At 40.9% G+C, this 25,358-nt stretch overlaps 1 protein-coding gene across 2 annotated transcripts in view; it reads right to left on the bottom strand.

Annotated features, from left to right (window-relative positions):
- LOC148031645 (Sugar isomerase (SIS) family protein) overlaps positions 1-22,159 on the bottom strand; it is a 39,255-nt gene extending 17,096 nt beyond the window's left edge. Inside the window, exons 1-4 of one of the 2 annotated variants that reach the window (XM_087685232.1) lie at positions 21,871-22,159; positions 21,393-21,469; positions 234-315; positions 93-140 (exon numbers count right to left, since the gene is read on the bottom strand). In XM_087685232.1, coding sequence (XP_087541358.1) covers positions 93-140; positions 234-315; positions 21,393-21,469; positions 21,871-21,918 — 255 coding nt within the window. In that variant the 5' untranslated portion in view covers positions 21,919-22,159. Of the gene's footprint in view, positions 1-92; positions 141-233; positions 316-2,904; positions 3,094-21,392; positions 21,470-21,870 lie in introns of those variants that run through there. The other variant, XM_087685233.1, reaches the window with a different exon arrangement.
- Between the last annotated feature and the right edge of the window lie 3,199 nt (positions 22,160-25,358).

The raw sequence follows: 25,358 nt of genomic DNA, 5'->3' as shown, positions 1-25,358 counted from the left end.
ATATATTGGGAGTCCATATAAAAATCACACTTCAAGAGCAAGAAAATGAACAAATTTGTAACAAATGAAAGATTACAAGAAATGAAGATTACATGATCCCCATTGAACATTCTTTGAATTTTCTCTCTTAGATGAGCTGCCTGCGAAAAAGATGTTGCAAAAGAAAGTAAATGAGGATTGAGCACGCAACAGGAAAGACTATCACGTTTAGGAAATATCAATTAAAAAGCAACCTCTGCAAGATTGAAAAGCCTTTCCAAAGTTGCCGACGTCATCCGTTGTCGAGAATAATCAAGGATTATGCCATCAAAACTCCTGTGGTAGCACAAATGTGAAGAAGCAACACAGCAGTCAAGGCATCCATACTCTGAGAAGAAATTTGTATGCTTGTGTATTGGTGTGAAGTATAAGCCTATTGAATCTATATGAATGATTGTGTGCACAAAGGGATGACTATCGCAACAATTATAAATCATCTCAAAAGAGAGTCGTGATGAGTCAGGGTATAAGAAAGATCCAAATGTGTCATGCAAAATGTAAGGCAACATTTTCCTCTCACTCCATGTTTATGGTTCCTCTTTAGATGTCTACATCACACATATTGAAGAAAACCATGGATAGGAATATCAAGATTTGTAGTGATTTAAGCATCTCAAATGACTGTTAAAAAGAGGCCTATCTTTAAGGACAAATGCATGCATGATGCCATTGAGAATTTCCCTTTCAGCAGCATGCCTATTGTCATGACTCATGTTCAATTTTAAACCATATCCAAATCCAACTAGAACACCAAATGCTCAAGTTCCAACCTAGGCATAGATCCTTGAGGCCATTCACTTTCATATCCACACAATCAAACTGCGCACAACTCATCCAACACAAGTAGACCCCAAACAATCCATGCATAATAGCTCATCCAATAGATCCTACAATGATCTGTATGCAAACAGCCCATCCATTAAAAATTCATCAAATGAAATGCTAAATGTACTTCTCCAAAAGTGATCAATCCATGACAAGATCTCCAATGGCTTTTCATGAGATAACCTAGTGTCTTGTGCTTGGTATGAAAGTCAACCCATCCAGCAAATAAGTGAACAGCCAAAGATTGACAAGGGAAGGTAAAGCTGGTGTTACAACCCTAAGAAATGCATACTAGCTCATCCAATAGATCCCACAATGATCTGTCTGCAAACAGCCCATCCATAAAACAATTCATCAATGAAATGCTAGAGATACTTGTTCAAAAGTTATCGATCAATAACAAGAGCTCCAATGACTTGTGGGTTAACCTAGTGTCTTATAGTTGATATGAAAGTCAACTCATCAAGCAAACAAGTGAAGAGCTAAAGATCTACAAGGGAAGTTATAGCTGGCATTATAAAAACCTTAACCCTAAATTATCAAGGTATGACCCTAATGTGTAACACTACTAGGGTACATAAAATGGTAGGTGTTTATTACCCTAATGTATACCACTACTAGGGTACATAGAATGGTAGGTGTTTAGGATTGCAATGACTTGTGGGTTAGCCTAGTGTCTTATAGTTGGTATGAAAGTCAACTCATCAAGCAAACAAGTGAAGACCCAAAGATTGACAAGGGAAGTTAAAGCTAACCCTGAAGTATCAAGGTATCACCCTAATGTGTAACACTACTACGGTACATAGAATGATAGGTGTTTATGACTCTAATGTGTAACACTACTAAGGTACATGGAATGGCAGGTGTTTAGGATTGTAATGAATGATGGGTAGTGTAATTATTAGTTTGGGCAATGAATAAATTAGGAATCAAGATTATATTGGAAAACGGGATTCCGAGTTGATTCATTTTTTATGATGAACATGACTATGTTCCATCATGATGATGTAGCAATGTCAACATGGCAAGAAGACATGGCAGTGTTGATATGCCATTGCAGCTTGTTGACATGTCACCAGATTTATTCTAATTATTGAAGTAACTTTTTAATTTTGACAATCAGATTTTCTTTAATAAAGAAACATTAAAAAGCTAAAAGTTGTGATTGTGTTGTAAAACAACTGAAAAAGCTAACAAACTGACCTGGCAAAAAGGAGAGACTGTTTTTCATCAGTGGTGGACTGTTTTTGCTCGAATCATGGACTGTTTTCTGAAACCTTGGGCTAAGATTCTCTATCATGGAATTGTTGAGCACATCGTGGCTGTTGTTGGCTACGTGCTCGTTGTTGCAAACCATATAGCAAGAGATTTAGGGCTACACTCTGCTGGCTAGATCAGCCAAGGGTGCTAGTTTGCACACTGGATGTTGTGTGGGGATCAAGGACTGCTAGTGCACAGTACAAGTGCATGCTTCTCGTGCTGAAAGACTCCAAGATATTCCTCAACCTTGGACTCTTTGGGCAGCAAGAGGCAATGTGAGATCTCTCCTTTTCAAGAGTGGAGAGTTGTTGAGCACTCTTCTAGTTACCCTATTTAGAGATCAATACCCTACATAGAGATCGATTGGCTTGTAGTGCCCATCCATTGCAGAGATCAAAGAATATATTCAGCTCTCTAATGTACTTAATTGTCTTGAAATAAAGCTAACAAGATACCGCAAGGTGTGCAAACTTGCAAAGCTTTTGAGCCAATCTATTGTTGGTCTTTGGCTGAATTTTTCTAGCTATCTGAGGCCATCTAGCTCCATCTCTATTGTGCTAAAACCAGCCTATAATAAAAATACCAAAGGGTAGTAAATGTAACTTTAGCAAATTCATACATCATAATCAACAAATCAACAAATGAACTCATAGACAAAACAAGCTAGAACACTCCTGTATGTGATCCATAACACAAGTTGTAGCCCCTTACAGTATTTCTTTAGCCCTTTCAAGAGTGCTACACAGTTCAAAATGACTGGCAGAAAGTCAGAGTTTACACCGTTGATTGTCGATGGGAAGTCCTTCTCAATCCATTGAGCAATCTATCCAGCTTTGCCCATCAGCACTTTGCGCTGTTGAAAAAACTGTCCTAGAAGAACACTAATATGTATACATGCAAATCCTTGCTGTCCACAGTCTCAATAGTGATTGGATGTGTCAATAACTTGGCAAGTTTTGCCTCTCTCTGCTGTACCACAACACCCAACGTGAATCATAGGAAAATCCAGTCAAATCTGCCCTCATTAGCTGTAATTGCATTCAATCCTGATCATATGTTCCATGTTAAGCATCTTCAAGTACACGCATGCCCAAAAAGAGAGAAAATTAAAGAATTTGTCACCAGAATGACAATGGGCTTAATGATATGATTAAAATGTACTCTTATTCAGCTTATGGAATGGTGATCATTGCACTAGTAGTGAAAGTTCTGACTCCAAGCATGTTGTGGACAAGTGTGCAAGATATGTGGTACAAACATAGAGAAAAGGAACAAAGTACAATGTGAAACTTTCATTAAATTGAAAGTTTGCACCTTAAAATTGAGTTGCGTTGAAAGTTCGCCTAATAAGCAACTCATTTAGGGCACCTAATTTATTAGGTGAGCTCTGAGCTTAAGTTTGGTCCAGTGAGCAACTCACTTCATTAATGATGAAGTCATTCATTAGCCCTTAATAAAAAACGTAATCTAATTAAGGAGCAGCTAGTTATTCGTTTTGGAAACGTGTGGCTATTTGGGGCTCTCTCTCTCTCTTTTTTCGTAAATCTCTCTCTCTCTCTCTCTCTCTCTCTCTCTCTCTCTCATAAGAAATGAACTAGTGATTAAATTAAACTTCACGAAGATTTTTTATTAAAATAAACTTTAATTCAAGTACTCCTAGCTCTTGGTATGATGACCATTGCACAAGCAATGAAGGATTTGACACTGAGCATGCAGTAGACAAGTGTGCAAGCTATGTGGTACAATGCCAAGATAAACAACTTACTTAGGGGGCTTAAGCTACTAAGCAAACCCTAAGCTAAAGTTTCATCTTCTGAGAAACTCAATTAGGATCAATGATCAAGTCATTAATCAACCCTTAGTCAAAAACGTGATCCGATTAAGGAACGGCTGGTTATTCACTTGGAAACTTGATCTTGGCTATTTAGGACTCTCTTCTCTCACTTTTGGAGTAGGCCAAGTTAGGAAAGCTATGGTAACAAAAGGAGATGCATACTTGCTAATTTTTTGCAATGAATGCCCCCAAGAGGCAAATGCACAAAGATGCGAAGAGAGAAAGAGATGCAAAAAAGACCACAAAGAGACAATTGTATATTGCCTTGATATTTGATACACATATATATAGCCCTAATATAACCTTCGGCATCACAATGATCATGACCCCTCACTCCTCCGACCTTTAAATTGCTTCCCCCCACATATACCTCCTTGGGATGAGACCTAGTCATGGGGAAAAGGGGGAAAAAAATAAGAAACTTGGGAAAGCGTAAATAAGTGAGCTTTAGTATTCTCTCTTTTTACTTTAGAGGTCCTAAGTGGTAGGGAACTAATTTAGGGCTCCCCCTAGTTTAATATGCCTTATTTGGGGGTGGAATGACTCCTAGATGCCTATTAACATAGTTTGGGATGTCCTCTAGCTTAATTTAGGTTCACTTGATTGGGAGAGGAGTTAGAGAGTGCTATCCCCTTTAGTAACTATCATTCCTAGTCTAAGTTTTGTCTTGAATCCATGTGCATGGAGCTAAGTGAATTATCTTTTACAGTTCGGCCTATGCAAGCTCTGTCTTTCAGCAAATCAGAATTAGGGTTGGTTGTTTATAGCATATCTGTAGCTAGGTTTATAGAGATTAGTCACTTCAGGTGTGGAATTGCTGGCTGAAGACACTTCAACACCTAATTTCACCCTTGTTGGGTCACCAAATCATTGAAAATTCGAGGCAAAATTACTCAGACATGCAAATCGCACTAAATTCTGCATCCAATCTCATGGCAAATAAGTGCAAAGATTAGGATTTATGGATAGCAGGTTTACAAGTCTCAATTACTTCAATTTGACACTGAATTGAAGGTGCATTGGTTAGGGCAAAGTGCTGAGATTGTTGGATAATCAAGGGCTGAGACCTCGTTCGATGAATCGGATCGGTTTGGGACTAAGACTCCCTCAAATTCCTCATTGATTGCAATATGGCAACAGTGATATACCATGGATGCATTTTTCAACGTCATGTTGGTCAACGTTGGAGTGACTGCAGCTGTATATACTTGAAGGCACACTAGTTTGAGTATGTAAATGAGAAAGATTCTCTCTGATAGCCGTGTTGATCATATGGACGGGTCAGAAGTGATTCGTGCTCCTCTTCGATATTAAAGAATACCGTAAGGAGCACTCACCTTGAGGGCCAATCTGCTATCATCTACTATACAAGAGCACTCTAGCTCTCCTATTTAATGAGTATTTTGTTTATGTGCTGATAAATGATCACTACCCTTTAGATTGTTTTCGAAGTCCAACTACATGGTTTCATCATTGGGACACCACCATCTTTCCTAAGGGTGTGAGCTCAAGTCATCTCGAGGTGCAAATACAAGTTTTGGCCTGCTGTGATTCAATGTACAGCAGTGAATTTCTGGAAATTTAGCAAAGATGTCTCAAAGGAAACAAGATGCAAGTGATGACAGCTCAATGTCCTCTAATGAGGAGCAATCATTGCATGGTGCATGTTCAATTGAAGGTAATGTAAAGCAGCACATTAATGCAATTGATACTACACAAGTGAATATATCTCCTTCTAGTGGAAGTTTTGAGTCGCCGAAGAAAGATGACACAAATGCAATGCTTTGGGTGCAACTGATGAATGGAGTGAATGCCTTGGCACAGGTTGCTCTACACCCAAAATTTTCTGATGTAATGCTTAAACCTCAAAGTCAAAGCACAAGAAGAGACATTTGCATTCTAGATATGCCAAAAGAGCACATGGGCAGCAGCAACTGAATGCGCATGGGGCTCCAGTTCAGTGCATGGTGCATGGTGCTACTATGCATGCACAAGGGAATAATTTTCAACATGCATTTGGGCATCCAACCATGTGGCAACCATGTACACATCCAGTTTATTTCGGAGGCACTTCAATGTTCCAAGCCATGGATGGCACCACATCACATGGTCTGATGGTCCTAGTATACAAGGAACTTATGGTGCTGGTATACAGCCTGGTTTGCAGCAATTACATGGTGATGTTTTTGGTGGTGTACAACTGGGAACACAGCATGGCAAATTGATCAGCAAGAAGTTTCCCATGATATACCACAATTTCAGCAAGAAAATGTGCCATTGAAACAGCCAGAACAAGCAAGACAGAAATTTTGAACCATTTGAATAGCAAGCTATTAATGCAGATTTGCAAGCTAAACAGCCAGCAAATATTGATCATTAGATTCGTACGTCAACCAAATACCAAACAGCCAAGGATTGTTCCTGGTACAAATTATGTTGCAGATTATGTCACACTGATAGATTGTGGTGAACCGTCATGCTTCAAGGAAGCAACAAACAGAGAGGACAGCAAGAAATGGCACAAAGCTATGCTGTCAGAGATGGAATCTCTAAAGAAGAATGGTACTTGGGATTTGGTGCATTTGCCCAAGGGACAGAAAGTCAATACAAGATGGTCACTTCTGGTTCTACACCAAAGTACAAAGCACAACTTGTTGCAAAAGGACCAGGAACGGGGAACGGGAACCCCTGGAACGGGGGGAACACCCAAAGTTAGGGAACGGGAACGGAGGGAACGGCATAATATATTCATATATATATATATATATATGTGTGTGTGTGTGTGTGTGTGTGTGTGTGTGTGTGTGTGTGTACATACATACATACATACATACATACATATATATATATATATATATATATATATATATATATATATATATAGAGAGAGAGAGAGAGAGAGAGTCAAGTTTCAACACTTAAGCCTAGATTCATCTAGAGATATATATCATGCACATGTGCACGCGGGAGAGGCGCCAGGCAAGCGAGAGAGGTGGGAGTCGCGAGAGGTAGCCCTGGCAGTCGGGTGCCAGGCAATCGGGCCAGGCAGTCAAGAGAGGCACGAGAGGCGGGAGGCAGGTTAGGTAGGCGAGAGGCGGGAGTCAGGCCAACTGGCGCAAGGCGGGACAGGACGCGATCAATATTTTTTTAAAAAAATTTAATGCCCCGCTGTTGGAACGGCCGTTCCAAACAAGGAACGGCCAGGGAACGGCCTGGAACGGGTGGGAACGGGACAGTGAACGGGCTGGAACGTTCTGCCAGTGTTTCCTGGGCTCGGACCTCCCGAAACGCGTTAATCAGTTCCTAAGTCCCGGAACGGGCGTTCCCTGTTTCTATGGTACAAGCAAGACCATGGGATTGACTTTAGCAAGGTATTGTCTCCTATAGTCAAGATGACTACTTTGCGAACTATATTGGGCTTGGTTGCATGGGAGGATATGGAGCTCATACAAATGGATAAAAAGATTGTTTTCTTACATGGTGATCTACATGAGGACATATATGTGCAATAGCCAAAAGGTTTTGTAGCCAAGGGGCAAGAAAAGATGGTATGTAAACTCAACAAAATCTTGTATAGCCTAAAACAAGCACCGCATAAATGGTATCATAAGTTTGATACATTTATGCAATCTCAAGGTTTTAAAAGAACTCAAGTGAATCACTGCTTGTATACCAAGAAGGCACCAGATCATAGCCTTATTATATTAATTTTGTATGTGGATGGCATGCTGATTGGTGGTAGGGATACTCATGTGTTTGACACATTGAAGCAAAACCTACATAGCAGTTTTGACATGAAGGATCGGGGTGAAGCAAATCACATCCTTGGCATGCGTATACTTAGCGATAGATCAAAAGGTCTTCTTTATCTGTCATAGCAAGAGTATATATCTAAGGTTTTGCAGCATTTCAATATGGAAGGAGGGAAAGCAATTGATGTACCATTGCCTCCATATGTGAAACTCAGTGCAGAGGACAACCCTACATCTGACGATGAGAACACTGAAATGGCCAAGATTCCGTATGCTTCAGCTATGGGTAGCTTGATGTATGTTCTGGTTGCTACACATCCTGACATAGCATTTGCCATGGGAGTGGTTAGCATGTACATGACACATCCTGGTAGAAAGCATTGGGAAGCACTAAAAGGTATCATGCGATATCTTAAGGACACAAAGGATTTGTGCACTTGCTTTGGAAAGCGGAAGGCATCTATTGTTGGCTTTACGGATGCAGACTATGCTAGTCATACTAACTACAGGAAGTCTACTTTAGGGTATGAATTCACCTTCACAGGGGGAGCAGTTTCCTGGATCTCTAGGCTACAAAACTGTATTGCATTGTCTACTACAAAGGTAAAGTATGTGGCTACCACTAAGGCATGCAAGGAGGGTTTACGGCTTTCATGTCTGGTGGGAGAGCTTGGCATTACAACCGAGACCCCTATCCTCCATTCCAATAGCCAAAGTACTATCATGCTAGCATGAAATCCCATCTTTCATACAAAGGCGAAGCACATACAGGTAAAGTATCACTTTATCAGGGATGTACTTGACAACAAAAGCATTGAGCTTGTCAAGGTACATACAGATGATAATCCTACAAATCTTCTCACGAAGGGTCTTTCAGCAAAGCAGTTTACTCATTGTCGACAGATGATGGGAGTTGGATAGTATATGTATTTCAGCTTTGTACATACTTAGACTTGGCTGGTTTTTTTCTCAACCTTAAGGCACGCTACCTTTCGGTGGGAGATTGTCACGAATAAAGGGCCACTGTGCCTTTTATACACGCTGGAGTGTGAACACACCCTTAGCACTTGTACTTTACATATAACTATCGTAAAAAACCTAAAAGATGTATAACTCTTTGTACCCACATATCGTGCATCTTACTCTCTCTCACTCTCTGCTGCTGCTCACTTTTTCTCCCTCTCTCCGCCATTCCCATTACCATTGCTGAATATCGCGCCTCCACTACACACCCGTCACTTACACCTCATACCCTTTGTGGTGCGGCGGCGTCTACTGTGGTTCACGTCCACAACCACTTCCCAACTTGTGCATTACACGACACAACTCCCTATGAGGCTTTCTTTGGTCACAAGCCTTCCGTGTCCCATTTTTGCATTTTTGGATGTGATACATTTATCCATGTGGACAAGAGGAAGAGTATTGACAAACATGGATCTTGAACACAATTTAGCTATGGAGGTTTAAACTTGTAAGCAAGAGACATGAAGACTGATGAGTAGACACAGATTTTCACTCAAGTGAATTAGGTTCCAAGATAGATTAGCTTAGACTCATAAACACAATCTTGAGTGGATAATGTTACAGACTCTAAGTACAAAGTACAATAGCATTGCATTAAAAAGTGAACCAAGTATATGCTTTTATAGCTTTCCAGCTTCTCCACTATCCTCACTGTGCATATGGGATTCAGGACATCTCTTCCTAGAGCATACATCATTTGTTATTTCTCAACACCCCTCCTCAAATGATAAGTCCCTACACTTGCTAGCTTTTGCCCCCCCTATATGATAGCATGGCCCAGGAGACTAGCTCATAAGCACCCTAGTCAAGTTAAAGCTTGAACTTTACATCTTTGGCAAGGGTTTTTACAAAACAAATCCACTATGGGAACAAATTCCTTAGAATAATCTGTTAGAGTTGTTGATGGTAGCGGAAGCATCTTCTTCATTCATGAATTGACTTTGGTGGTGGTCATCCTGCATCTGCTGTGTTTTTTTCTTGTAAAAGCATTCACTGGCAATATGGCCAGTCTTACCACAATAATGACAAGTCATCCAACTTTTGTTGTCAGTGTTGAATCCTCGACCTCTTCCTTTGGCTCCAGTAGCTCCTTTGGTGTATAAGAGATTTTCCCTAAATGATGGGATACTATCTTTTGTATTTTTGTTCTTCTATTTGTTCTCTTCATCAAGAAGAGAGTGCTCAATATCTTTAAGTGAGAGACTAAGAACATTCCTTAGTGTTGAAACAAGGTTCTCATATGGTTCGTGATTAACACTGGCAAGTAGCACTGCTATTGCCTCATCCTCATCAATGTTCTTTTTAAGAGTCGCTAGCTGAGTTTTAAGGCTCTTGAACTTATTAATGTGTGCAGTCATAAATGAACTGTCTTTTACATCCAACTTATAAAACTGCATAAGTACTTTTACCTTCGAGTTTTTTGCTTGTATACTAAAGATCTTGTCAAGTTCTTCCCATCCTTTCTTTGCATCCTTGATGCCAGAAATATGATGTAATACATCATCGGATGGACCCCACACAATAATACCTAGAGCTTTGTTGTTCATCTTCTTCCATGCCTTTGTTTTAGGCTGGTCTTCTACAGCATCTTCCTCTTTAGCATTGTCATCTACATCATCTTCCTCAAAGAGATCCCAAAGGTCTTTTCTCATGAGATAGTACATGGTTTTCTCCTTCCAGGCGTGAAAGCCTTCACCATTAAACTTTGCTATCTACTCCAGTTCAGTCATCTTAGAAGGAGGTCTTACCACGAGGACACTCGGGTAGTGTCTGTCCTTTTTACAATGAGATTGAGACTTACAGGGAATTGGATCAATAAAAAATTCAAATCATTACAAACTAAGAATAGGCTTCTGAAGCAGCTAAAGATGAGTTACTCTTGAGTAAGCCAAAAATCCTTAAGTGCCAAGAAGCACTATTTGAGTATCAATAGATATCAAAACTTGATATTGGGCTTGATGTTGCTAGGTAATTTTTTAGCTTCCAAAGAAATCTTCTTTCTGTTGCTCGTCTAGTTAATCTTGGTTTGTTTGTTGGCTTTGATCATAATCAATATCGTATAGAGAAAGACAGGCATACTATAGCAGTGGCTCCTCGACATGGTAATCTATTTGAGCTATCATTGAACGATACGGTTGCAAATGTTGTTACTGCCCCTGGAGATGCAGATTGCAAATTATGGCATCAACGATTTGCACACTCCGATTTTGCCAAAATTCTTGATTTTCATCGTCATGGTCTTGTGCAAGGTATGGATCTTAAATCTCATCCACGTATGGGAATATGTGAGTACTGTGCACTTGGAAAACACCATTGTTCGCCTTTCCACACTTCTACTTCATCAAATTCCTGTGCTCTCTTGGATTTGGTTCATACCGATATTTGCGGTCCTTTTCCTGCCTCAAAGTCTCAATATCAATATTTTATAACTTTCATTGATGATTTCTCACAGTACACACATATCTATCTTCTTCGACATAAGTCTGAGGCTTTATCTATATTTAAACAATACAAGATAAGTGTGGAGCCTCAAACTGGATTCTCTATAAAGACGCTTTGCAGTGACAATGGCCATGAATATGTATCCAATCTATTTGATGACTTCTGTAAGGATCAAGGTATTCATCATGAGTTTACAGTTCCTTATTCTCCTCAGCAAAATGGTGTTGCTGAGCGCAAAAATCGCACTATTCTTAATGCTATACGTTGCATGCTTATACACTCTGGTTTGTCTCGAAAGTCATCCTCCCTCTATTGCATCTCTCTTGATGCTATCATGGTGGTGACTTCTATCCTTGCTCTTCTAGTAGGGATACTTCATTTTTTTCATCCACATGGTTCTCGACACCACATGAAGACCAACATCCTTAGGCTCCTCTTCCTTCTTCGACATCAAGATCCAAGTTGAGAGGGGGTTCCTACCCTTCTTGGTATTCTACAAATTTCGACACTTGTCTTCTACATCAGCCTCCTCCCCCCCCCCCATTGTACCTTCACCTATGCATTGCATGATTTCATCATCTTTGTACGAGGACACTTCGGCAAGTGAACAATTGTCCCATGAGGGCCATTGTCCAAGTGGCACGTACTACATCAGCATTAGGGGGTTCCTACCCTTCTTGGTATTCTACAGATTTTGGCACTTGTCTTCAACATTGGCCTTCCCTCCCCCCATTGTACCTTCACCTATGTATTGCATGATTTCATCATCTTTGTACTAGGGCGCTTGGGCAAGTGAACAATTGTCCCACAAGGGCCATTGTCCAAGTGGCACCATTTCCACCAATGGATTACACCACCATTCTTCTTCACATGATACTTCATCACCTTTCACTCATCATCAACATTCTCGAGTGGTTGGGTAAACTTGTACTATTTTGTGATGTGTTGGATGTACCATCCCTACTCCTGTCTTCTAATACTTCATCACCTTTCGCTCATCATCGACATCCTCGAGTGGTTGGGTAAGCTTGTATTGTTTTGTGATGTGTTGGATGTACCATCCCTACTCCTGTCTTCTGGGTCATTGTTACTTAATCGAACGCTATCCCTAAAATTAACTTTCTACCAAAAAAAAAAACAAAACAAAACAAAACAAAACAAAAAAAGAGTTCAATGTGGTTCCATCCGCCTTTGTAGGGCTTGGTAGGCCACTGGGCAACCAACCAACACCTTTGTCCTATACCCTGTCTTCTCTAGGGTGACTACATGGACTCCCTTGGTATGATAACCATCACCTTTGTATTCTTAGTAGGCCACTGGGCAGCCAACATGTACCCTTTGTCCGATGACTTGGCTGCTTTGGGGTAAGACACTTTGGAGTAAACATTGCACGCCTTCCCTTTTAGGCTCAATTTTGAGCCTGAGAGAGGGTGTTGAGCTAAAACAAGCTTTATAGCTGATTAACATTTTTACATAGCCCCAAAACACGCTTAATTAATGAAAAATGCAATTTTGGTGTGTGTTTTGAGAGAGTTTCAGTGGTCCCCCAAACCCTAATTTTTTGGAGCAGCCTTCAACATCTATAAATAGACAAGTTACCTACTATTCGGCTTTATCCTTTTGTGCAAGTTTCTCACTCTAATGTGCAGATTTCAGCCATCAGCCATCTACTATCCAGCCATCATCGACTGCAGCCCATCACTATCCAATCCTAGGTGGAATGTTTTCAACCATTGCCCTACTATTTGGATGTTTCCATTTGCTACATCATCATAGCACCTAATTAGCCTACGTTTTCAACATTTGTTGCTAGACGACAAACTACTGCCATCTCTCCCACCAGTACACTGTTGCAGTACATGTGTTTTTTATTGTCCAGTAGGCCGTCTACATCAGCAAACACCTCTCCTATTGTTGCCTCAATTCCCCAACACTCTAGTGATTAGTGTTTCGTGTTTCCCGCACTTCAACAACCCAACTGGTGGTTACTGCACTTCGGATCCGTCTCCAATGGACGTCACTCTCCGATATCGCAAGGCTTTGCCCTTGGGCATTCTGTACACTCTTACATTCATTTACAGCATTGATTCACTTCAAAGTTTCTTCTCCCTGTGTTTGTCTATGTTTGAGTTTTTGCGCTTTGCAGTTTGTGTTTAGGGTTTGAGTTTTGCTTTGTCTCTATATGAGTCTTTGTGTTTCAGCCTTGGTTGTACATGCTATGTTTCCTCAATGCGGTGCCTCTTAATTATAAATGTTTTGATTCTTGTGACCATTGCCTTTGGATGATTATTTGCATAAGGTTTGGTCATATCCCATTGAGCAAAAATTAGAAATCTTATCTACCTTTCAACGTTGGCTTGCTCTTGTTGAGAACCAATATGGGTATAGACTAAAATGCCTAAGGTCTGAAAATGGGGGTGAGTATGCTTCTAAAGCATTTGAGCACTCTCATGATGAGAGGTATTAAAGCGTCAAGTGACCACCCTATCCACCCCACCCCAGAATGGTGTTGCAAAGCATATGAATATGATCATTCATGAAAGAGTCTCAAAATATGCTTAGTCAAGTAGGCTTAACATGGCATTTTTAGGCTAAGATAGTTACAGCTTCCATACATTTGCTAAACAGATCCCTATGCACTATTATTGGTTGTTAAGTTGCAAAGGAGGTATGGTCTGAAAACCTCCCTTATATATACATCTAAGAGTCTTTAGATGTGAGGTTTTCTACCATGTATCCAAGGACAAATGCAATAAATTGGATCCTAAGTTAGTAAAATGCATCTTTCTTAGTTATGGGGATACATGTGAGATGGGCTAACCCCTATGGGATCCACAAGCTCAAAAGGTTATCCGCAATAGTGATGCTATTTTCCATGAGAAGAAGATACATAAGCAGCCTAAGTAAGTGGTTGAGGTACACACGGTAATCTTTCAAGAGCAACCTCCTGTTACCGTATGACCAGCTAGATAGTCCATGATGCTGATATTCCAGTGGCCCATAATCATGATGTTGAACAAGATGTACAGGCCCCACAACCTATTTTGAGACGGACTGCTAGAGATAGACCTCAACTTGATATTACACCATCCATGGACTATGTTATGGTAATAGATTATAGTGAGCCCCTCACTTATGAGGAGACCATGTGTAGAGGTGATAGTCACTCTTGGGAGAGGGCCATGCAATCTAAGTTTGATTCACTGTAGAAAAACCATACGTGAGAATTGATTCCTTTGCCTGGTGGGAAACATACATTGCCACACAAGTGGGTGTACAAGTTGAAAAGTATTCTTGGACACCCCAAACTAACATACAAGACTAGATTGGTTGTTAAGGGTTTTAAGTAGGAGCATGGTGTTGACTTTGATAAAGTCTTTTCTCTTGTATTCAACATGACCATCTATAATTGGTTTTAGCCTTGGTTGCACAGTTAGATCTAGACCTTTATTAAATGGATATAAAAACGGCTTTTCTCCATAAGAACTTGCATACTAGCTAGCAACATTGGGACGCCATGAAAGGTATCATGAGGTACCTAAAAGGCACTACAGATATGTACATTCGCTATGGTGGCCAAGATACTTCAATTATAGGTTTTACTGGCTCCGACTATACAAAACATGTAGATAGTAGGAAGTTCACCTCTAGGTATATCTTTGGAAGTGGTGTCGCTTAGATGTCCAGGGTGCAAAAATACATGGCCTTATCTATTGTTTTTGTTTTGTTTTTTGAGCCGGGTGCCTAATCAAACTCAAAGGTGGAACTCTGTACCACTAGCTTATGATTTCGCTACTTCCTTCAAGATCGAGATCCTTGGAAGACTCTGCCCAAAAGGTGGAGCGTGTGTAGGCACCTAGCATCCCGGTTCAGGGGTCCAAGTAGTGTTAGACTCTCACCAGCTAAAACCGCCAATCCCGACGGATTCCGTTAAAGAGATGCTATACCCCAAGGTTGAGCGTCAGCTCAAAGGTGATGTCTCATCGCACCCAAGCAAACACTGCCTCCCAACAACATTCGCTTGCTTGGACGAGGAGGTGCCATCCTCGGTACAAGTAGGAGCTTGCGCACAAGTTTGCAAAGGAAGAATATCGTCATTTCTCTATCCGTTTAAGGATAGGGATCACGCATATAATCCTCCCAAGTACCTCAACATCGCCTCGCCGAGGAATGTTGCTACGAGGCGATGCCCCGGAACCACATTCCTCGTGGCCTTATCTATTACTAAGGTATAGTGTATTGTAACCACTGAGGCTTGCAAAAAATCCCTATGGTTAGGCCGTCTTGTGGCCAAAACCTGGGTATTACTATTACTCCTACATTGCATTTAGATTCTACGAACTAAGAGAAGGAGACAAAGAGAATACAAGAGAGAGAAGGAACAATGTGACTGCAATGGCTGAAGGGACAAGGCTGCAACAATCAGCCCCAACATGCAACTCTACACACGTCAGTGTGGATACTAGACCGTAGCAAGGGGATGAGAGAATGAAGGCTAGCTGATCACAAAGGATCAATGATGGATAATGAAAGTGGGAGGGCAGGCTGCCTATATATAGGCAAAAATTAGGAAAAATCCTCAATGTGGTTAAACCACTAAAATAATGGCCAAAAGTGCACAAAAAGAAATGCACTAATGTGCCCTCCACCAAAAGTGTCTAAAACACATAAATTGACAAACAAAGACAATGTCAAAGCTCCTAATGTCCTTGTCTGACTCAAACTGAGGCTCACAGACAGGAGATAACCACAAGACACACGGCTGCTAACACCCCCTCTTAGATCCTAGATGTGGCGGAAGGCCAAAGGAGATGCGGATCCAAGGGTGGCAGGCGGAGTGCCAATGCTGATGAAGTCCGTCAATGAAGAAAACAACCAAGGAGCAAGACCCCCTCTCCATATAGAAATCCGATCAAATGGAAGGCCACCAAAGGACAATGGAAAGAGAGGCCTCAAATAGATCAAGCCAGAAAATGCCGATCGGAAACGGGTGAGCCAAGCCTCTAACCCAACTCGAAGACAATAGCAAGAAACCGTCAAAGGCACCATAAGCTACATAGAAACAACAAGGACCAAGGGCCGAGCGGCAAGGGATGGTGGCTCAATAACGAAGAAAAGAGATGGTCGCAAAAAGAAAGGCTCAAAGGAGACTGGAAACCCGGAAGAAACTCCTCACAATACCGAGAAGCCCCCACTAAAACACAAAGGGCCAGAAAATCCACAACCACATCACCAATACCATCCCCCTCTGAAAGGGATGGAAGGTACGAGGGAACCACCAGAGGAGATGGTGGGGCATGGGATAGAACCTGTGGAATAGATGGTGCACAATCAAAAACGGGTGCAACAAGAGAAAGCTGCCTCGGAGAGCCCTACACAATGCAAGGGGAATGGGGCATAGATGGCCTACACTCTGGCAAACCTGTCATAGAAGTGGCTCCTATAGAAGAATCCTCAACAAAGACAACCGCCTTGGTGAAGACAACATAGGTCCTAAGTCTATGAAGGCCAAAAATTGAGAGGAGAGAAAAGCCAAGTCAACAATATGTAGGGCCTAAAAAATAGAGCTCGATGGATGGGCAAACCATAGAGGCAAGGTGCCAACACCACTAACAAACACCAAAGCAATGTCACAAGAAGTGACGATATCCTCTAAACAGATGGAGATCCTATAACAAATCACCTCGGAGTCATATGACTCAAGGCACTAGTGGCAATGAGCCAAGGCTACTGAGAAGCCGAGACAATCGAAGAGGACCCCTCCACTCGAGAAATGTGTAGAAACATTGGCACGGGCTCTGCAAGAATTTGTCGCACGGTCACCGGTGACACACATCCTAGTCAAGAACCAATGGAACTAACTCCTCCCAAGTGAGTGTCTCCCAGCTACTAGAAGTGAAAAGTTTGCAATGGATAGAATGATCCTTGCAACTTTGGGTGTAGAACACATCATATGTCAATGATGGAAGATGTGAGAGAAGTGTCATAGCTAGGTCCTCAAAATAAATGTCAGTACCAAGGAATGAAAGCTCATCCCAAATCTCCTCCATCTTGTGGATGTGATTCCTCACTGTAGGGGAATCTGTGACAGAAAGTTGTCGTAGCATCAACTCAAGAGATAAGCCATGCCCAAATGTCTAGATCTGAAAGAGAGATGCCAATCTCTTCCAAATTTCTGTGGCAATGCGGATATGTCTCACATGCACAAGCACATAATCTGTACAACTCAATAAGAGAAAAGCACAAGCTCTAGCATTCAACCGATCCCATAAAGCTGCCGAATCTGTGGTCATACCAGTAGGAGGATCCATAGTGGGTCAGGTATATGGACTGTAACAAAATCCCAAAGGTTACAGTTGTCAAGGAGACACTCCATGCGGCACGACCATAGAGGATAGTTCGTCCCATCCAACTTGTCAGATGCAGAGGTAGAACCGGCATCTACTCCAAGAGATGCCATCAATGCCAATTGGGGACTAGAAGCCCTGGAACAATATAACAAGAAAGAGTAATAAGATCGTGGCGGTCTGAATGATCCCAAACCACACGATCCCCCATAGCATACATGTCGACCATAGATGTCCTTCAAGAAATACCTACAAGAAAACCAAGAAGATGCTGCAACTGGAAGGCCCTCCACATGTATGAGGTCTGCCCTCAACCTATAAATCAGAAAAGACTAATGGAGTCAAGGAGTATCTGAGGTAGGAGGGATGACTCAATGCCGAGGTAAAGGGGCAGATCTGCAAAACACAGATATGGCTGCAGTAAATGCAGTCAAAGCAGGTCAAACAATTGTCACCCAACCAAGAGAGAGGCCACTTGGCAAAGAGAGAGTGCCAGTAAGAATCGCAGCAGAAAAAAACTGTCACCCAGCTGAGAGAGGGACTGACTGCCTGGAAAAGCCCATCCGTGTGCTGCAGATAAGGCCGCCCAGACCTGTAATAGGCTGCCCAGCACAATAGACTGCCTGTAAGCCAGAAATGCAAAGCTGAGGCTGGTAGCCTGCAGCAAATGCAGGTTAGAACCTGCAGACAGACCCATCTGGCAGTAATAAACTGCCACCCAGGTTGCAATGTGCTCCCAACTGGAAAACACAGGATTGCTGGTGCAGATGCCTGAGAAACAGGCCGCCCAGGCTGCTGGAATGCCGCCCAAGACAGAGAAAAACAGCTAGCTGTCAAACACAGGTATTGCCACGTGCTTGTCTGCCTGAGAATGGCCGCTGCACCTGAGATGAGTGTTGGACACTGGAGCTGCCTCGAATAGAGTGCTCCTTTTCAAGATCTCCAACTCCCACAACTGGCTCTAATACCATCTGAGAGTGTGCAACGGAAAGAGGAAAGTGAACACTGAGAGAAGAAGAGAACAAAGGAGAGAGAAGGAACAATGTGACTGCAACGGTTGAGGGTACAAGGCTGCAACAATCAGCCCCAACACACAGCTCTACACGTCAATGTGGGCACCAAACGGCAGCAAGGGGATGAGAGAATAAGGAGGGCTGGCTGATCACGAAGGATCAAAGATGGATAATGAAAGTGAGAGGACCACCTGCCTATATATAGGCAAAAAAGAGGAAAAATCCTAAATGTGGTCAAACCACTAAAATAATGGCCAAAAGTGTACAAAAAGAAATGCACTAATGTGCCCTCCACCTAAAGTGTCTAAAACACATAAATCAACAGATAAAGACAATGTCAAAGCTCCTAATGTCCTCATTTGACTCTGACTATGGCTCACAGGCAAGAGATGACCAGACAAGACACACATGACTCCTAACAAACGCAATCGTCTTGGGCCACTTCAATGCCGCCGATTGCTTAACTTTTCCTAGACCATGTTCTTTGTTTTTATGACACCATTCTAATGTGGTGTATATTTGCACATGTAACCTATCTCTTGATTCCATGGTCTCTCAAGTAGTAAGTAAACTCATTTTTTGCCATAGCTTTGAACTCTTAAACATTTCAAAAATCCCACCTTTATGTTGCAAGAAATACACCCATATCATCCTATTGAAATCATCAATAAAAGTGATATAGAACCTGCATCTTCAACTCAAAGAAATATTCTAACATTCGTGCACTGTTGTCTCCACTACAAACTCTATCATTTCTTTACATCCCTACTATCCTACATTTGAAAATGTTGTTCATAGCCTGGCAACGGTGTCTACACTTCCTCCTACTCCAAAATTCACCCTCTCAACTTGTATATGGTCCACCATGGCTGCCACTATCCACAAGTTTCCCTTTTTAAACAACCATGCCAAAACTAACCCACATTTTAGCTTTATTTACAGCAATTTAGGACTCAAACTTTCAAAAGGACTACCCACACATTCAATTTATAAGTGGCTACCCAAACTTAAAAATTAAGTCGTTCACCTAGACCTTAGGAAATAAAAACTTAATGAACATTTCCATATTGCACATAAATCTTAAAACTACATTTGGCACTACCCTTGTATGGCCCTAAGTCCCCAAAACTTTATGAATAAATTCACATACTAGTGACATAACCCCTCTTGAAAAATGGCGATTGGACACAATTATATGCATGTAGAAACTAGAAGAAATACAATACCAAATGCATGTAACAAAAATGACTCAAGTGACATTAGCAACTATTGTCCTTACGTGTATTGCAAACTCAGAGCTGTCAATATGATGCTTAGTGCTGTACAACCGCATAACCACAAGTATCTAGAACACTCATCATAGAAGTACCAAAGGAGAGATATCGTCAACAAACACTACCTCACATGAACGTGTAGTACACCAAGCAACCTCTAGATATCTAGGCCTATCGGTAGTGAGAAAGACAAGGTGCTAGTCCCCCTCTTGAGCATCAAGAAATGCTCCAAATCTCCACTATGTTGAGCTTGATTGAGCCACGACCAAGGTCAGCTCTAACTATAGGTGAATCTGATAAGTCACATGTCACATGAACGTAATGGACCCAAGTAATACCCATATCAAAGTGGCTTTCTGTAGATTGGGACCAAGGACAGCCCAATGATGATGTGGACTGATGATAAGGGGGGACGAGAATGGCAAGAGCATCAGGCAAGCAGCAGAACAGCCTGTTCCTTCTACCTAAGGCAACCTCTTCTCCTATTCATGGATGACCAATGTTCATCAACTATCTTGCAGGCATTGGTGCTGAGAGACTGTAAGTCGTGACTGGAGGCATTGGTGGCTTGCGGTTCAGGACTATCAGATGCTGGTCACAGCAATATGTCCAGGACTGGACAGGAGGCATACTCTGTGAATATAGAGTGTGTAAGTGTGCAGAATTGCATAAAGGCTGGCAATTTTTACCTTATTAATCATAATTACTGCTTATTCATGATTCATGTGTATAGCATGATTATTGCACCTGTTATTAGGATGAGACCCACCACTAAGGAGGCTAGAGTCGAAATGATGAGGGTCTACAGCTGATGTATCTTCAAATTGAAAACATTAGGCATTTCCTAACAGAAGAGGTAATTAAGAGCATTTTGAGACAGCTTTGGAATACCAGCTAAAATGAATAGTTGCACTAGACTCCTACAAGACTCACCCAAAGTGGACAATGCTATTGGTATCATATCATTTCACTTCAGGACTTGCTTCATTATTGACATATGTATACATCTTAAGAACCAAAAAATGGAGCAGTTGTGGCTTTGCACATGGCTGATTAAGAGAATTTTCCACTTGTCAATTGTAACTACTGCTGTACTACGAGCATAGGAGGATTCTTGAACAACTTGTTAGTATGAAACCCATCACTATCGAAGCTAGAGACAAAATGATAAGGGACTACAACTAATGTATCTTTAAATTGAGAACATTAGGCATATTCTACTACTAAAATAGCTGGCTAAGAGCAGTTTGAGACAGCATTGGTGTAGCAGCATGAAAAGAATAATCGCATTACTCATGCAGAACTCACCCAACATGAGCAATGCTACTGGCATCATATGATCATGCTGCAGGTCTTACTTCATTGGTGACACAAGCATACTCTTAAGATAGCAGTCGTGGCTTTGCATGTGGCTGATTAAGACAATGTTTCCACAGGTTATAAGACAGCTCATCACAGCTTCAAAACAGACCCAGACATAGGCCATGATTGCAACCATAGATATGCTTTGCAACAACCGCTACATGGAAATGACATAGATCCAGAATGTGTGTAGTTGATTGTTCAAATTATGGAAGACATACGTTATCATGGACTTGCATCTTGTCTCATCAGTTAACAAATCTCGAAGATGAGTTTTCTGCACCTCTGCAACATGGCTCTGCACATTTCAAATCAAAGCTGGATTCAGATTCTGGCAGTGAGATCCACAAAAACTATGGCGAAATTAATACCGAATGTGTGATTGCAATACGGTCGGAATAATCGCCCCATGAAAAACTCAACATAAAATCGTTACTTCAAGAACAGCACACAACTCACTCACTAGACAAAAAGGCAGAACAAGTAAGAGCAGCCAAAGGAAAAGACAATGTGAGCACTATTACTTCTACTACACCTGAGCAATCGTCAAAAACAGAAGATATGTACAGAAATGCAGGAGGACGTCCCAAAAAAAAGAGCCTTCAGTGGTGAATTCTCATTCAAAGAGACTAGCAATACTGCATGGAAATGGATGTCGAGGATGCAGATGCATTAATTTCTCAGAGAAATACGTCTCACATTGAGTTCTTTCCACTGAGGGCTGTCCGGGATAAGAGCAGGAGCCATGGACGAAGCAGTGCGCAGGCGACTGCGTCTCCTTCTTCCTTCTTCTACCTTCCCTCCTTCCTTCTCCTCCACCGCCGCCGCCTCGTCCTCCTTCCTCCTTCCTTTCTGATTCGATTCCGATCCCGCAGGAGCTTCGTTCGCTGTATTCTTTCGGCCTTTTTTCGCCGCTTGGATAGTGTCACAACGCTTTGGCCGTCTCACACGTGTCGCCCGATGCCTGCATCACCCTAATGGTGTGTTTCCATGGGGCTCTATTCCCTTAAGCCATTCAGCATCACGAGCTTTTGCTCCCGGCAGGCACCCTATACCTAGCTAGGTGTGGCAAGGCCTCTTGCCCCCAATGGCACTTAGCTAGATACGCTGTCCCCCCTCTCACACAAGCTCATAATGTTATCGTAATTCACAATGTGAGAATTGCGGTGGAAATTTGTCCAAAACTTCTTGTGCTCCACCCAAGTAGATTTTGTCTTTCACATTGTTCTATGCAAACCACTCTTACACGATAGTAGGCAAGCCCAAGCCACAGAACACTTTTTAAGTCTAATCCAAAACCAATAAACTTTGATAATATGTAGTATTCTTTTTGCATATTTTTGGTAATATTATAATTAAACCCAGCTTAAATCTTGACATAGGGCACTAAATGATTGTTTGATGTGAATTTTTTCATGTGCTCTATGTGGCATGTAGTACATTATTTGACTACACATTTCACATTTACATGCCATCAAGTTAGGCTAGGATGTCAAGTTTCCACATTAGGATTTATAATAAGGTTGGGATTGTGTATGGCATAAATATAATGTTAACATGTGATGTGATGAGCATGCAAGCAAGTTTTAGAATTTCACATTAGGCCAACCAAGTAAATAGTAGCAAAACTAACCATGTGTACCTTTATGTGCATTGATTCTCTATTTTCCTATCACACTTTATGGTAGATCCAACTTTCTTGTCCTACCATGTATTGCGTAAATTATTCAAAAGAATTAATGGTGATGGAGATTGGACTTAAAATGCTTATGTGATAGTGTTTAGTATCTTGTGAGAGAACTATTGGCATGTTTTGGATTGCTAAATCTTACTTTTGTTAGAAGATTAAAAGTGTTGATAGAGATTAGCAAAAGTATGGAGGCTTCAATGATTCTTCTTCTTTATCATCTCCATCTTCATTCTTGCACCATAGACTCTCTTACACATGCAATAATGAAAATGTATTTTCCCTTTCTCCTTAAGTCTTTTCACACACACTTTATTATTTATTTATATGTTTGCATACTTTAGTACTCTTTTCATAAATATATAAATAGTTCCACTCTTGGCAAAGGTGTCTACAATGTGGCATTTTTTAAACTAGCATTCTGTGCATGCTTCCATGTGTGGAATGCTAGGCCCTTTCATGGTTGCTTCACATGCGAAGCTGCTAGGAAGCAGCAAGGGATTTACTCAATAATCCATTTCTCCTCTTTCTCTCTCCTCTTTCCTCTCTCCATTTCTAAGTTGTTTTCTCCCTCTCTTTATCTCCGCCTTTTGTTCTCCCTCTCTCCAAACTTAAAACTAAAAGTAGTTTATAAAATTTGTAACATAGAATGCCAGACATACAAACAATCTCTTCTATGCACCGATTTACAAACTTTCACCTTTACACAAATGCAAGGAATCACATACTTGCTTCGCATGATATTTAGAAATAGCAATGTTATACTAAAATAGATCATAATTGAAACAAAGACCAAGCACTACAAAAAGACTTTCTCTAAGAGACCTAGTCAAAATGAAATTGTCTCCTTTTTTAACAATCGTTCTTATCTCCAAGTAGGACATTCACGAGTGAAGTAGAGCTTGACACTAGTATCTTTGGCTTCTTTCCACCGATCATGCCATGAAGGGAAGGTATTAGCAAGCCATGAAGGCCAAGTTTAAGACATCCTATTTTTCGTCCACACATGCCTGACTGTTTTCAAGTACCACATGTAAATAGCCAATGCCAACAAAAAAAGACAACGTCTTCAAAATGCCTAATAGAAATAAAGTTTCATCTTCTTTGAGGAATCATTAGCAAAAACTTCATCCTTTAGCAAACAACACCTCCATACGAACAAAATCACAATATAAGTACACGAAACAACTAACAAATACCATTTCATTCCAAATCCGGTATGTGAACCATTCAGTAGGTATTAACAAACATTGACGCAATATCACAAAACAATCGAAAACCTTGAACCCATACTTAAACCAATGCCTTGGTATCTTATTAGTATGAAAGTGTTGAAACCTCTTTTTGTGGTGAACCTCATACATATGCACCCAAAAACATTGCGTGTATCCACAATGTACAACTTCAATAAAAACCGGGAGCTTAATACCAATATTAACATCATACGTAAATGCTCAACAACTCTTGTAAGCATCCTTCTTATGATATCATCACTCATTACTACACACAACGTGTACTATAGCTCCTTTTGATAGTTAGAAGGCTGGGTAATAGCACCACTCTAGGGTAGGCATATGCAAAAGTCAAATAAATAGTGAAACATGAAAAATAGCCCACTTCCAAAAGAGTATATACTAACGAAATATGGCACGAAAAGCAATTTACATATATGCCAAACCAGTGATCCTATGTGGTCACCAATAACTACATCTCTGCAGAAAAAGCAATGCACATCATTGCACCTTTCGAAGTACTCTGGTTGCAAAATCAAACTATACAAAGAGTCCCAATACATTTAAGCTTCAATCATTTTATTTATCTAATATAATCTAAGTTAAGAAAGCACTTTAGTAAAAATTGTATAGTAATCGAGAGAGGCAGATAGACAGACAAATAGACAGAGACAGAGGGAAAATTTGACTATTAAAATGGGTTAAAAATAGCTTTATAGTTTGCAAGAGATAGACAATGTGTTTCAAACAACTCATTTAAGAAGTCTTGCAGAGATTACATATATTAAGCAAACTATGGCAAAGAAACTTGGGTTAACATTGCCAAAAATCTATCATGATAAACTTTCAAAGAAGCAAGCTACACATCAAGGGCAATGTTCTCTAGTGCAAGAAGATGAGTCTACACAACAATTCATTTGCGTCAATATTATGGAAAATCTATTAAGATAAACTTTCAAAGAAATAAGTTGCACATCAAGAGCAATGTTCTCCAATGCAACTAAGCTCTTGTTCTTGTGAGCAATTAACTCACATACTTCATCCTCTATACGACCTACACTGCTAAGAAGGTTTTTCAACTTCTCTTTCTGATCATCCAAAGATCCAGCACGCGACTACCAATGTTTCTGGATGTATTCATATATGTTACCTATATAACCCATGATTTCTTCTAACTCACCTTGTATTGTTAGTCCATCAACAAGGTTTCCTTCATATTTCTCTTCCAATGTTCTCTCAATCCTCTGTAGACAATCGCCAATGTTCAC

Source organism: Lygodium microphyllum, chromosome 9 (genome assembly GCF_053477565.2).
Source record: "Lygodium microphyllum isolate KBCC chromosome 9, Lygodium_microphyllum_v1.1.10, whole genome shotgun sequence".
Classification (NCBI taxonomy): domain Eukaryota; kingdom Viridiplantae; phylum Streptophyta; class Polypodiopsida; order Schizaeales; family Lygodiaceae; genus Lygodium; species Lygodium microphyllum.
The sequence above is the reverse complement of the archived record's forward strand: the minus strand, read 5'-3'. Positions and strand labels throughout refer to the sequence as shown.